The sequence below is a fragment of the Astatotilapia calliptera genome, chromosome 9 (assembly GCF_964374335.1).
Source record: "Astatotilapia calliptera chromosome 9, fAstCal68.1, whole genome shotgun sequence".
In the NCBI taxonomy this organism is placed as follows: domain Eukaryota; kingdom Metazoa; phylum Chordata; class Actinopteri; order Cichliformes; family Cichlidae; genus Astatotilapia; species Astatotilapia calliptera.
Genome location: NC_137430.1, coordinates 5,752,028 through 5,767,531, shown reverse-complemented (window position 1 = coordinate 5,767,531; position 15,504 = coordinate 5,752,028). Strand labels below are relative to the sequence as shown.

The 15,504-nt window shown below is 41.5% G+C and overlaps 1 protein-coding gene across 2 annotated transcripts in view; it reads right to left on the bottom strand.

Annotated features, from left to right (window-relative positions):
* Window positions 1–1,026: 1,026 nt before the first annotated feature.
* The window catches only part of stk17a (serine/threonine kinase 17a), a 40,523-nt gene continuing 26,045 nt past the window's right edge, over window positions 1,027–15,504 (bottom strand). For both annotated transcript variants that reach the window (XM_080305880.1, XM_026180291.2), the window contains 5 exons: window positions 7,336–7,483; window positions 6,715–6,841; window positions 6,576–6,624; window positions 3,972–4,151; window positions 1,027–2,945 (listed from right to left, as the gene is read on the bottom strand). In XM_080305880.1, the coding sequence (XP_080162006.1) occupies window positions 2,573–2,945; window positions 3,972–4,151; window positions 6,576–6,624; window positions 6,715–6,841; window positions 7,336–7,483 (877 nt within the window). In that variant the 3' untranslated portion in view covers window positions 1,027–2,572. The remainder of the gene's footprint in view (window positions 2,946–3,971; window positions 4,152–6,575; window positions 6,625–6,714; window positions 6,842–7,335; window positions 7,484–15,504) is intronic.

Here is a 15,504-nt window from a genome sequence, read left to right as displayed (position 1 = left end):
TAATCTTACCTGCCACAATATATGGACCATGTCAAATAGAGACTTCTGCTTCCATCTTGTGGCCGTTGGGGGAAATGCTCCAGCTCAAGACATGAAAATGAGAATTCTGCATCAAGATGATGGGAGAAGTAGGATTGTTTGCAAACGGCTACAGTCATTCAACAGTTTATACACATTTGAACATTACTGCACATAATTCATGACACACATGCGTGCTTCTGTTTTTGCTGACAAATAGCACCCTGCTTCAACAGTGTTGAGTTCTGGGCTGTGGGGAGGCCTCACCATGGCTCGCTGTCTTTCATTGTGTGTGCGTTTTAATCCAAGTATGCTTTTACTATTTGGGATCATTATGCTGAAAAACAAAGCCGCTGCCAATCAGACATTTGCTCCAGTGTCACAAAACAATAAACATCTGGCCAATAGAAAGTGGACCCGTGACAGTCACAGCTACAGTTGTGGGCCACACACCCACTTCTAACTGGGCGAGTATAATGCTGTCTCTTTTGTCTTGTACATGCAGTACAGTCTATGCTCTGATTGGCTGGATTATCTTCTGACTCAGTGCATTCCCATGATGCACGAGTATTTCTTGTTCACTCACCTGTCTGTGCTGAATCATACTTGTTATTAATCTCTGTCTCAGCATGTCTTCCTGTCTTCCTTCTCTCACCCCAACAGGTCACAGCAGATGGCCCCGCCCCTCCCTGAGCCTGGTTCTGCTGGAGGTTTCTTCCTGTTAAAAGGGAGTTTTTCCTTCCCACTGTTGCCAAAGTGCTTGCTCATAGGGGGTCATGAGATTGTTGGGTTTTTCCCTGTATGTATTATTGTAGGGTCTACCTTACAATATGAAGCGCTTTGAGGCGACTGTTGTTGTGATTTGGTGCTGTGTAAATAACATTGAATTTGGAGTACAGAGCATTTTATCTGGATCTTTGCATTTCCACAAGCTTTTAAAATACAGTGCAAAAACTACAGAGCACTCTCCACAGAACACTTATTGGTTTAATCAGTAAACAAGACAACTTTCAGCACTTTTGTAGTGTTTATTTACAGCACAGCACATTCATGTACAAATCTGTTTAGCTTAGAATTTCACAGGACAGACCCAATTGAAGCCTGGAGAGTTCATCGCTTCCATGTCCAAGCTGGAAATGATCCGTGTCCACATCAGGAAGGACTGAACCCTGAGGAGACCAGTCTGTTTTCTAAAAGGAAGGTTTTCTATGTGACGTGGGTCTTTAAATCATATTGTTTTACACTAACACAAATTTTTGAAAAAATCTCAGTAATATTTGTAACATTATACAGAAATACTACTACTGCTGATAATAACCATGAAAAACAGCAAGAAGTGAGGCCATCGTTCTCTGCGCATGGCACTAAATACAAATACACACAGGAGGCTCAGTGAAATGCAAACATGCCAACAGAGATTTGATCGCTGGCAACTGCACATCGCTTATGTGTGTGCTTTATTTAGCCACCACCCTCCTGCTGAGGTCATGAGTCCAGGCTGCTCTGAGGGTGCAACACATTTCCTGTCAGTCACTCTGCATGCTCCAACTTTTCTGAAATATTTTGCTGGCATCAAATTAAAAATCTTAAATATTAATAAAATGAGCGGAAATAGAAACCAGAGATCATATGTTTGAGTAATCTTTATCTGAGAGCTAAGGTGAAATAAATAAAGCTTGCAGAGTCATACAGTGGCACTCATACTCAAACCCCATTGGCTCACAGGGGGCCTAAGAGGAAGGACCACAGCACGTGTCTTCAGATGCTTCTTGTCTGATGGCTCACACGGAAACTCTGTTTGAATCCAGATATATAAACTACACTGCATTACTTCTAGAGAGCCAGCTGCAAGCGTACAAGGACTTTTATTAGTCATATTAATAAGAGAGCAGGAACAATAATGGCTGCATTTAGAAATAATTTAGAAGCATAGCACCAGCATTTTATATCTTTCCTTTATTATGCAAGCAGTTCTTTAAATTGCATTTAACTAAATAACAATAAAAAAGCTGTTCTGTAGCTTTTTCTCATATGACAGTCTCTCGTGTTTATGCCCACTGTTTGTGATCCAGAACTACAAAACAGGCGTTCTGTCATCTTAAGCCAAAAATGAACTTTCAGTTTGAATCAGTGTTGGAAACGTTTGTGTACAGGTCTGCGTGTACGTATCTGTGCTGGTCTTTGACAGCTTTTACAGCTCCTATTCCCAGAATGTGAATTCTGCTCAAACACACTGAGGCGGAGGTCTCTCTTTTGGTATCAAATGGGAGCAAACAGTGTGTCATGCTGCCGCTACACTCTGTCAGTCATTACAACAGCAAACCAAATAAAATGCAACATCAAGCTACAGTAGTTACTTTAGGAGGTGTTGAGGAGGAGGAGGGTAAAGTGAAGTTGGCTTTGCAGGTTCTTAAAAAGTTCCAACAGTTGAAACAAGAGACTGACTGTGCAACAGTATCTGATTATATACTTACAGTATATATTTAAGAGGGTTTGTGTGGTAATGTGACAGCACTAAGTTGTCCTCGGTGAGATTGCTGGTGCGTGTAATGGGTCAGTAGATGAACTCTCCAGGGACTTCCTGCAGAGCACTGAAGGGCTCCTCGAACTTGAAGCGTTTGGAAATGGCTTTCTGCTCAGCAGTCAGGGCCGCCTCCTCCACGCTGGAGGCGGAGGACTGACGGCACTGACCCAGGGTGTAGGCTGCCATGACTATCAGCTCCTCTGTCAGCGGGCCATGAACTTCCCCTGCATCCTCTTCCTCAGCTGAGCTTGTACTTGTGGGAGGTTCGGGACTGCTGGTGGAGCTGCTGGTGGAGCTGGGCTCTTCCTCCACAGAGAGGATCTCCTCCACTGTCTGGTTGTCCTGAGGCTCAGTGGGCTGAAGCCACGGATGTGTGAGACAGTGCTCGGCTGTGGCCCGCTCCCTGGATACAAACACAGACCCACACGTGAAACAGTTATCCATGTCATACTCTCCAAAAGTTGATTCTGTTCATCTGGACGTAGCGTTTTGTGGGAGAAATGTTTCGTCACTCATGCAGGTGACTTCTTCAGTCTCAGCTGACTGCAGGTTTCCCCAAATCTTATAAACAGGACATTTGCATAATGACTGGGAAAAAAAAAAAGAAAAAGGTCCACCCCTAAAGATCGGGTCCCCCGACACAAACAGAGTATTGTTGTTTACGCTGTTAAGTGCCAGGATTTATACATCAGGTAAACCAAACAACCTCTGGTGAAGCGGATGGCACAACGCAGAAGAGCCACCTGGTCAGGCCAGGACTCTGCAGTCTATTTACACCTACAGGCCAGTGGACACTCTTTCAAGGATGAGGATGTAACATCCTGAAAAGGGAGGAACGCTGGTTTGAGCGCGGAGTCAAGGAGGCCATTTACGTGAAAAGGGAAAGACCATCTCTGAATGGAGGAGGGGGCCTAAGGGTGCATCTGTCACCATCTTACAATGCTGTGATTGCAGCCATTCCCCAACTCTGTGAATGGGACTCATGGCCATTGATCAGTGGGTTTTGATCAATGGTCATGAGAATTTGCATAATTATGATTAAGGAACTGACCTCCCAGCCCATTGTTCCTTCAGTGGGCTGGTTTCAGTCATTATGCAAATGTACTGTTTATAAGATTGAAACCTGCAGTCAGCTGAGACTGAAGACGTCACCTGGATGAGTGACGAAACATTTCTCCAACAAACGCTACGTCCAGATGAACAGAATCAACTTTTGGAGATTTACTTACCTGGATGATTGAGCGTGCATCAAGACATGTCATACTCTGTTTCAGCGGCAGTCAGCCATTTATCTTAAACTGGTCATAGCAGGTCAAATGTTATAAAAAATGCTGATTAAGCTCCAAAGATAAGAGAAATACACAAAGGCAAAAATGATACCACATTCTGAGGCCACATTAGAGTGAACTGTGTTGTTTCTGTGACTGACTGTGGGTGTTTGCGGAGCAGCATTTGGATGAAGGACAGAGCAGCTGGGTCCAGCTGCTGAAGCTCCTCATCACTGTAGCTCACACTGAGCTGGGAAATGTTGAGAAACGTCTCCTGCTTGTCTTCGCCCAGGAATGGAGAGATTCCTGTGAGCATCACATATGCCAGCACACCAACACTCCTAAACACACAAAGCAAAATATTCAGGCTTCGAGTGCGATCAAACGCAACACTTAAAACAAGGAATACTGTTTCTATGACAACAAAGCTAGAAAGGTGAACAATCAAAGTTCATATCTGGGATCTCGGCTTCAGTTTTGTTGGTACTCTCGTAGTTAACAGTCCAACGATACGACGTACATGCAGATAAGCAGCAAAAACTGATGGACGGCATTCACAAACACTGATGTGTGTGTCTCAGTGTTTGTATGATTCAAGCCTTTTGAGACTTTGTAAAAGATTCTGATGTTTTTTGTGATGAACATATTTATTAGGGGTGCAACGATATTCGTATCGATATTGAACCGTTCGATACGGTGCTTTCGGTTCGGTACGCATATGTATCGAACAATACAACATTTTTAATTTATTTTATCAACTTTCCTTCTGACGATGCTGTCTGTGTTGAGCGCTCAGTGGATCTGCGCTCGACAGTGCAGCCTAGGCGGAGCAGTCGAGTGCAGATTCACTGAGCGCAGGGCAAGCTAGCGAGACAGAAGTTAAGCTCTCCTTGCAACATGGACCTCCCCCACCCTCATTCAGATCTGGCGTTTGGAATTATTTTGGTTTTCATGTGACGTATGACCCTGAAGGTAAGCGAGTCATGGACTAAAGTAAAACAGCATGTTGGATGTGCCACGCAATGCTCAATTACATGGGTGGGAGCTAGTGTGTTAGCGCAGTTAGCTCGTTAACGTGTTGGCCGTCCAGCCCCACGCTCAGGGCGATCCGCGGTAGCTCGTTAACGGAGATTTGCCGTGTTGTGGCGTTAACGTCATTTCAACGAGATTTACGCTGACAGCACTAGTGGGAACACAACGAATATGACTGCACATTTACTCCGACATCATCCTAGTGCAAAGACAAGTGGAAGCAGACAAAAACAACAAGCATGCATGCTACAAGCTTTACCCGAGTCATTTAGACAGCTGTTAGCACATGATTCTCCTTATGCTGCTGAGAATATAGCCCAGAAGAAGCGGATAGTATAGCTTTTATTTTGGAAAGAGCCATTTCTCTGTAATAAACTCTCTTTTCCAAAGATGAGTGATTCCTCAATCAGATACAGGGCTCGCAATATCGCTAGCCCGACGTCCCGGGGCTAGCGATTTTTTCAGTCGGGCTACCAAAATCTATCTCTGTCCTGCCCGTCGGCCTATCGCAGGAAGGAAAAATATATGTCAATGCTTTTGCATTCTTTCAGAAATGTAGCTGGGTAATTATGTCATTGGCATCGGTGAGCCACTGTCAATATGTGACATATTGAAATCGCGTTTGAATTTGCGCTTGTTTTTTGCTTTCACTTTGCAATCGTGCGAACTGTGTATAGAGAGCGACAGCACTGATCTGTGAGTGATGATAATTTGTGCACCAATTCCTCTGACATCGTCTTATTAATCGTTAGCTTACTATGCAAACATGACAAGTGAAATCTCCCGCAGCTTAAACATGTGAGAGGTTGATCGCGCAGAGAATCGCTGAGCTTATGTGAGTGCGTGAGTAAGAGCAGCAGGATATATATTTTAGTTCTGCTGAGCCAAATAAGACAGGTCAGGGTGAAGAAGTGACAGCCAAAGAAAAGCTTACCACAAAACGGAGAAGTTATGACAAATCAGACTATAAGGCAAAAAGAAAGTGCAGCTTTATGGTTTCATGGACAAAATATTTCTGTGGCTGCAATATGACGAGCTAAATAACCAGGGCTGCACATAAGTGGTCCGCAGGTGCGCATTCGCTGTCAAAAAAAAAAAAAAAACACGCACAAGATAAGAAGTTGCAACGTGTGTTTGCATACATAAGATTTTCAGGAGGAGGACAGACATTTGTTTAGAACTCTTAAAGATGTCGAAGAAGCTCCTTTAAGCAATTACTTTGGTGTTCCTCCACCTCCAAAGAAATGTCAGGAGTCCGAACCACAAAAGAAGCACGTATTCTCGGAAAAGTAGTTGCAGGAGGTGAGCTGGCTTCAAACAAATGATGAACGCACAGAGATGTGGTGCAGAATGTGCCGTGAAAATTTAATAAATGACAAATTAAAAAGGCATGAATATTTTTTTTGTATCGAAAAAATATCGAACCGTGACACCAAAGTATCGAACCGAACCGAACCGTGAATTTTGTGTATCGTTGCACCCCTAATATTTATATGTATTTTAAGACTGCTGAAGACAAGCACATTGCCTGAAAATCACCCATACTGCCAGTAGGGGGCAACAAAGTTAAAAGTTCTACTCAAATGAAGCTCATACTGGAAAGAAAGCTGAGGAAATTGTTTGTGTGTGACTGCTGCGATAGGTAATTAGCAAAATTCATCAAATACAAGTTTTCAAAACCTTTTGTTCCACATGAAATTTATCTCAGTATACCACTATAGGACTTTCCTTACCACATGTCTGTTGCTGTGCTTATTGGCTCATAATTCAGAATCTCAGGAGCTGTGAAGACGAACAGACAGTTGTTGTTTAGAATCACCCCAGTGTTCGATTCTTGTAAGGTGGTAGCAGCAAGGCTGAGCAACAACTCACCAACATACTCTGGGGTTCCCATAATCTCTCTTAGTTCTTGGTGGCTGCTGACCATCCTGGACAGACCAAAGTCCACAATCTTAATGTCACCCAGAGGAGAAGTGCTCGTCAGCAGGATGTTCTGAGGCTGACAGGACAGCACACGTGTTATCGTTAGACAGCTTTTAAAACTGTGTTAACTTGTGTGTGTTTCATGGAGTCCACTGGCTGACCTTCAAAGCATTTTACTACAGAGTGAGAACTGAGTAGCACTTCAAGCACTTCCTATCACATGCACAGTTATATTACCTAATAATTATGTGTTTGAACTGTGTTGTGGGATAACCCAGGCAAACCTTAGCCTGTGCAAATGTTGCCCATCACTTTCACACAGGAAATACTCAATTTGTGCTTTAAACTGATTTCACTGGGGCAGATGTCATTCAAAATACAGATGTTTCCCTCTGCCTCCACGTGAGATAGAAGTTCAGTTGTTGTTAGACTCATATAGACTTTTTGTGTCATGGTGATGTTTACACAAAGAATGTATCAGGGATTCGTTTACAAGATTGAAAATGTATCAACTACACAAGTGACACAAAGTAAAGGAGACTGTGGAGAGTCACGAGTGCGTCCACAAACCTTTAGGTCAAGATGAACTACATTGTTCTGGTGGAGGAAGGCCACTCCCTCCAGGATCTGTCTCATGAGCCTCTTCACATCTTCCTCACTGAAGGCCTCATCCTCTTGGTCTGACACACACTGATTGAAAATTTCTCCTCCAGCCGCACTGCAACAGAAGACACATGACGTGGGACAGATCAGTTGCAAATCTGTTGACTGGCCCTCTGTAATGTGTCAGTGTCAAAGTATCTTACACCATTCAGGCCTGCAGACCCTCAAACATTTCAATGTGTAATTCTGGGGTTGGCTGTAGGAGGGAACTGCAGCAACCCAAACTACAGACTGTATGCTTGTTTCATCCATAATTTGACCGAAATGAATATGAAGCTTTTCCTACGTGATTACTTTGTATGGTGAATCCCACAAGACCCAGCAGAAATAACCCCCTCTCTAACCTGTCTGTGTTCTGACTTGTTGGAGGTGGAGGCAGAAATAGCACATCAAATCCAAATATAGCAAACTAATTATGAGCTTGAATGGGGCCATTTACACTGTTGGTGATAACTTGTTATTTTATTCAGTCGCACACAAATAAAAAGGGTTGTAATCAAAATACAAACAGTCAAACTTACTGAACCTCTACATCTAACTTAAATTTCTTCTGACCGGATGTAAACTCAATAAACTCGGTTCAAAATATAAAGTGAGGGCAGTCAGGAATAGACAACGGGTCCCCTTAGGGTGCTGGTGAATTAGGCTTTATCTCAGAGGAAGGCAGAGAGGAGAAGGAAGAGGTTTGTGTGACTGCGTTTTTGGTTTGCAGGTTGGGAAGAAAAGTCTGGGTTAGAACTGTTGAGTCCTAATCAAAGCCAAATGTCACAGTTCCTGACAGGAAACCCATTCTGAACACTGACCAAGGTGTGAGGCACTACTGAAGCCCAGCTACAGTATAACTACGCACTTCACACATTGAGATCCAGGACCTGAGTGAAGGGTTAAGTCAAACATTTCCAGAAGAGCAATTCTGGTTTTTCATTTGTAAATTCCCAAACTTCAACCTGACCAACAGATTCCAGTCTCCAAGACCAGTCTACTTTTCCTGGACCATTTTTTAAAAAAACACTGGATATCATAAAGCTTCAAGTTTAAAAGGTCTGCTCATGACACTGAAAAACATGTTTTTTATTTATGAATGCTACAAATCTCACCCCATTAACACTGTTTCTAAGGTTGTGATACATAGTTGCCAGCCCTGACCTCTCGTCCTCTCTAAGTGTGTGCCAAGAGTGCTGGCAGTGGTCTCTCTGTCATTTTTACAATAAACAGTATAAAAGATGGACATATGGGTATTTAGGCACTTGTGCATTGGCTTTTTTTTTTTTTTTTAAATAAATCAGCCAGGTAGCTAGGTCCATCAGCTACTGTGTATTATTTTCACACTGAGACATGCATACAGACAGACAGACGAGCACAAATACACCGTCCATGCTTGGCAATGGTGGGAAAACATCTAGAGGTGTGGTCATACCAAATGTGTTTTTGTCTCAAGAACAGTACATAAGCTAGTTTTGTTTTTTACCCTTTTCTCTCCATCATGGCATCATGCTGAGTGCAACAGAAAAATGGCATCAGCTTAAAGAAAGAATGAATAAATCTTACACTTCCTAAGAAAACAGCATGCTTTGAAGCCAGACTTGTGCTTTCCAGTGGAGCACCATCAGCATTGTCTGCCCATCTGCAAATATACAGACAGGGGAGGTGGTGGCTCATCCATTTACTGAAATCAACAGCAGACGGAGTTTCAAGTTTCAGCCCATCAAAGCAGGTGCACCATCACTTTCAAAGCCAGTAAACAGTATCTGCAGATGGTAAACGGACTGGTTCATAAGTAGCACTTTTCTACTCTACCTGGGCACTCAAAGCACTTATGCAACTTGTCCTCATTCACACAGCGAATGGTTAGAAAAGGCACTTGCTGGGTACGGTTAGGGTTAGTAAGTAAGTGCTTTCGTTTTAACATTTGCACACGCTGATACTCTGACAGATGCATCGGAGGGCAATTTGGTGTTACCATGACTGGAACAGCCAGGTATCAAACCACCAACTTTCCAATTAGTTTATGACCTACTACACCTGAGCTACAGCAATCCCATGCAGAGAAGTTCCCTTTAACTTCAACTGCAGGATTTCACTGACAGCAGCTCCTTTGCATAACAGAAGGTGAACTAAGAAGTTGCAAACTCACTTTTGTACAGAATTCTGAGGTAGGTGATCAGGCAGGTGTCTGGCACTCAGTAGGTGTGTCTCTGGGGTTTGTAAGGTGATTCTCTGTATATTTTTCATTTCTCTTTTATGTAGTTAACGGCCTTTTTCATAATGATTACATGGAAAAATGGTTGCATAATGAATGAATGTTTGTGCTACAGACCATTTCAAGATGTGATACTAAAAACTGAGACAAAAAAATAATTTAGCAAAGGGGCACACCATGGGTATTAAAAATGTGACAAATCTATACAAAAAATAACGTCAGTGACACTATTGTTGTTGTTGTTTCATCTAGTGTGGGGAAAATACATATGTGTCAGATGTTTAAAGATTCTTTGATGTAATACAAAGGATCAAAAGAACCAAAACAACATTTTTAGGTTGTCTGAGGTAGTGCTGTGCTTCTGCTGATCTGGCTGCATATTTCATTGCTATATATTTCAAGGGGCCATCACAGTGTTTGAGGCGGTGGTGTTGTTTGACCTGCTGCCCTCTGATCAGCGCCTCAGGTCAATCAGATCCCACACCTCCAGACTCCTTGTTTGTATACATATTTCTGCTGTTTGTTATTTATTCCTACTGTCAATACGATTTATATTTTATTCCCACAGTTGGTGTGGAGCACCCACAATGTCACTGTTCATTTAAAATGACAATAAAGCCCTATTCAGTTTTATTCTATCTAGCTGCTGGTAGACTTTTCTCAGCTTAAATCTGGAAATTTAGAAGAAACATAAGACTTTGTAGACACAAATAATGATGTTTTCCTGTTTCATTAACTGTTTACTACAGTTACAAATGGCCAGTCCTGATAAAGTTTGCTTCCTAGCGCCATTATTATTTTATTAGCCATAGCTGCTAGCTCCTACCCTTGTGTCACGTCACTATTGGGTAATTTCTAATACGTAAAGGGCTAATGTTAACTGTGTGTTGGCTGATATTAATCATGATTAATAATTGTGATCAACTGTTTAATACTATAATCTTGTTAAAGTTGTGCGTCATATTTATACTGTTGCAAATTAATGTGTAATCCAAAAGTCATTCTTAGTATTGAATGAGTATCGCATTTTTTGGTTTATGAATCAAACATGGATAACGCAGAGCCTACATAATGGGCACGCAGTGGAGAAACTCTAATATCCGTTTCAGCTCCACAACCACAAGGACATATATAAGATTTTTAATTATTTAATTAGATATTTTAATTATTTCTCCCCCAGTTTGAATCACAAAACCCCACAGATTTCACTTAAGTGACAAAGGCCAATAGCCCACTGTTTTATGAAGGCAGTGATGCAGCTTAAACATCAGTGTCTTCATAAATAACTTTGTGCAGAAAGCAGTGTGTGACTGGAGAAAGTGCCAGAAAAAAATAGAGCACCGGAAATGAAAAATTAACGATTAATAACTAGGCCAAAGCAGAGGGAATGTTTAGTGTTAATCTGTTGGCCACACACCTGGTTAACAACTGCAGGTGCATTCAAAAGTTTGAGAGAAACCTCATTTCTCAGAGGATCAGACAGATATGAATGCAGTGTGGTGCCACACACACTGCTCTGCTGTGAGAAGTCTGATACGCCAGACTTAATACATTGCAGGTGTATCCAGGTCATTTGACCCTGGAGGACAATGAAGAAGAGTAACACTTTCTACTAAAAGTATCATTCACCCAATTAGACTCCAACATGCATACAGTGTATTTATCCATACCATAGCACTTTTATCTGACACACACACACACACACACACACACACACACACACACACACACACACACACACACACACACACACACACACACACACACGGGGCAACTCAGGATTTAGTATCAGTATTATCCCATAATGGGCCCATGAGAATGGAAAGTTCTTTGAGTGATCTAACAGTTTTCCACTTTATGTACAAAGATGCAGTTAGTTCACTTCAATAATCACCTGCAGCGAAAGCAAGTGGCTCGAAAGTGAACACATGCAGGGGAGAGCGAGGGAGCCAGTGATGTCCTAAGAAAATTAATACAGTGTAAGAGGAGGTTTTACAGGTGTTTGTGTATGAGGACAAAATGGAAGATAAAATAAATAACAAGAGGCTGAAGAAGAAAACAATACGATTTTCAATAAGGGCCACTTTAGCTCAGGAGGTGCAGTAATTAGAAGGGTGGTGGTCTTTTTACTTGATGTAGTTTCTGAGGAGAGGATATCAGCAAAGTTTAGTATTGTGGTCTAGACCAGCGGTCCCCAACCCCCGGGCCTCGGACCGGTACCGTCCCGAGAGTCGTTTGGTACCGGGCCGCGAGAGTTTAGGTTCAGGTGTGAAATGTATAGTTTTCAGGGTTTTTATCGGTTTTCAGCGTTATTTTGTTATCGTTTTTATCGTTACCTCGGTTTTCCTGGGTCTTTTCACGTGTGTTATGAATAAATCTTTTTTTTGGTACCGGTACTGGTTTTATTTTGTTGTATTTATCCGTGACACCTTAAAGGCCGGTCCATGAAAATATTGTCGGGCATAAACTGGTCCGTGGCGCAAAAAAGTTTGGGGACTGCTGGTCTAGACAACCCAAAACGGGATGTCCACATAAAAAAAAAAAAAAAAAATACACATCCATGCAAAACATGTGAGTCGCAAAACTGACACTGTGCCTCTCGTGTATAGCTTTAGTAAATCAGTTATTTTTGCAGTTGACCTCATTACATTTGTATTGTAGGAGCGCCACAGGAAAGGCACAAGCCTTACACAAGCAAAGACCCCCCTGCATTTAGTCATTACTTATTATTAATATCTGGCTCCTTTTACGTTGTAAACTGTTTAGATTTTACTACATAAAATAGTGCTCATCACATCTTGTTGACACCAGCTGATTACACCACTCCGTCTGTCCACCTGACCTGAGGAGGAAACAAATGTCTGACCTGATCTTGTCGGTCCAGTGAACCACCGGTGCACCTCAAAAGCACTCCTCAAACTGTCCTCATTCATAAAGTCCTCTACAAACACTCACATTAGGGGTGACAGCTGGATTTCTACATTTCAGTGCAGCTAGCCAGCAACGAAAAACAACTTACTACTTGAGACAGAGAGTGAACTTGAACAGTATATTCTTGGTTTTAACAAAAAAACTCATTGCTGCAGCCAAAGACAGTGGAGAAGTGACCAACTTGTTTTCCACTAAGTTATCATTTCTGTCACTTAGCTAACATAAAATAATGTAAGTCAATAAGCAGCAACCAACCAAACCCACTGGTGTCACATTCTGTACTGCCACAAGATGGTGCTAAACTTGTCCCAAAAACTGATTTATTAAATCCAGCTTCAAAGATAGTGTTCAAATCTAACAGATATTTAGAGTAGCTGTAAATTAGTCTTCATACATGTAGCGTTACATGTTCATTTTATTAAATACCTACTTCATACAGACTACTGATGTGTCAGTTGCAAACAAAACGGCTCTTAGAGCCGACTCTTTGAAGTGAACGACGCGAGCCGACTCCTTATTGGGAGCCGTGGGTTTGTTTTTTCCCCCCTTTCTCTCACCCTATCTCGCACTGTTTTCCCCGCTTCACTCCGCACAGAGCGGGAGGGAAAGAGAGAGAAAGAGAGCCAGGTCAAGGTCACATTAGAAAGGTATAGTAATCATCCACAACTATTTTCAGTTGCAGATGATAAAGGATTCAGAAAGTTTATTCATGCAGGTCCATATGACAGAGGATGTGCATCTTCTTTTTGTTTTCATATTTTTATTTATATTTAATTGTGTTGTGGTTTGCAGTGTTTTGTGTTGTTTCACTTTAAATTTGTTTAAAAGTTGAAATGTAAATAGTTGGGTTTGTATAATATGATTTATTTATAACATTTTATGTGGAGTGAATAAATAAGAGTATATTTACGGTGGCCCCTAGAGACAAAACACGTACAAACTCCAAAACACGTAAAAACACAACAGAAGTGCTCCAGGATGCTAGGGGGCAGTGTTGAGCTTTTGTTACCTAGAGGCTACACAAGCCAGGAAGTACCAACAACTGGATTTGGTGTGTGGTAGTAACAGGTAAATAAACAGTTTTTTAAATTATTTGAATATATATGAGTGCTTGTGTATAAATACACAAACAATACACATGCTTTCAATTGTGTAATTTAAGTGATCTAGGCAGCTCTGTTTTGAAGTTCAGTTCATGCTAGAAATGTGTTTTGGAGTTTGTACGTGTTTTGTCTCTAGGAGCCACCGCATATATTTATATATAAACATATAAAATTAAAGCCACAGGTTTTTTTTTACATTAGTAAGTCCTTTTGTGCATAATTTTATATTGTTTTTGATAATAAATTAATTAAAGCAACAAAACAACCTGAAGAGCCTGTTGGGAGCCGAAAGAGCCGGCTCTCTAAAAAGAGCCGGAAATCCCATCACTAATACAGACCCCATCTCCAACGCCCCCAAAAAACAAACAGTGGTGATGTGCGGATTTACACATGTGGGAGTTACAGTGTAACTTCAACATGCAGAGGAATCAAGATCTGAGTTAAACTGTGACACTTAATCCAGCAAATACTGATAAGACTTTCATAACAGGCTGCCTGGCTTCTTAAACAGAAGTAACCTAATCAACTTAAGAGACAGAAGTCTCACTAAACAAGCGATCCACACTTCCAAAATCCCCAGCCACACACTGACACTAAAACCACATTTTGAGCCTCAAAAAGGCCTTCAAATTTGTGAGGACCGGTGAGTGTGTCCTCACAAGTGACTGTTGGTTCTCACAAGTATAGCAGAATGCAGATTTCGGTCCTCACAAAGATAGCTAGACAGGAACACACACACATTATATCAAACAAACACAGATTGGCTAGCTGCCTGCTTGTTGGCCTGACAGCCTTACAGTAGACCCTGTGAGATGTCAGGTTGACCCAGAGGCTGGAGGGCAGTTTGAATTTGATTAATGAGTTGCTAATGTAATTAATGCCAGCACAGTCCTGTGGGACTGAATCAATTTAACTTTGGTTGGCCATCCGTTACCATCAACTTCAGATGATTTGTTGAAAGGAAAAAGAAAACAAAATCGCTAACACAGAAAGACAGAATTATTCACACTAACATTCACACCTGTGGACACTTTATAATCATCAGTTAATCTAACCCCACTGTGTGTGACAGATAGAAGGGGAACAATACAGTCAGACCGAGTGCAAATGAATGGAGCAAAGTGACCCTTCATAAAATATTCATGTCCAGAAACCCGGAGTTCCCCACATCCTAATGGCTCCATTTATTGGTGGAAAATAGAAGCTCAATAATTTGCCTACATGTCTGTGACCTGACATCATTAATTAACCTCCTACAGGCTTTGTTCAGCCTTTGACACATATATGTCATTTGTATAAAACCCCAATGAGTTTGACATTTAAGTTAAACAGTCTTCTATTTAAACAAAAAGAAATGACCATAAATAATGAGAAAAGGTGTTACTTCATTAATCAGTGTCTGTACTGTCCAGCTTCAACATATCAACAAATGATCAAATATCACATCATCAAACCAAATTTAAGCTGCAGAGTTCTACTGTTGACTTAAACTGTTAAACACATCAGTGAGCCTCACAGGGTGAACATACATCTAATGCATGTTGATTGTCATGTTCACATAGAAATTTTATAATATTTTGGTCAGATTACAACTACCAAGCTGCGTGCATGTTGCAGCTCGACTACTTGCGCTGTCAGCAACCTGCTAAATTGTGCTGCTGTTCAGAAACTGGCACACTTTAGTAGATCGCCTGCATGACTCCTACTTTACTTTGTCACTTTAATTTATTCTACTCAGTAAACCAGCTCTCTAATTCTTCCTGTTTGACCACTGTTCAATACAAATATAGTGATCACTGGTTGTGGGAAACTATTCACTTCTTTTTAAATATATTTGTGATG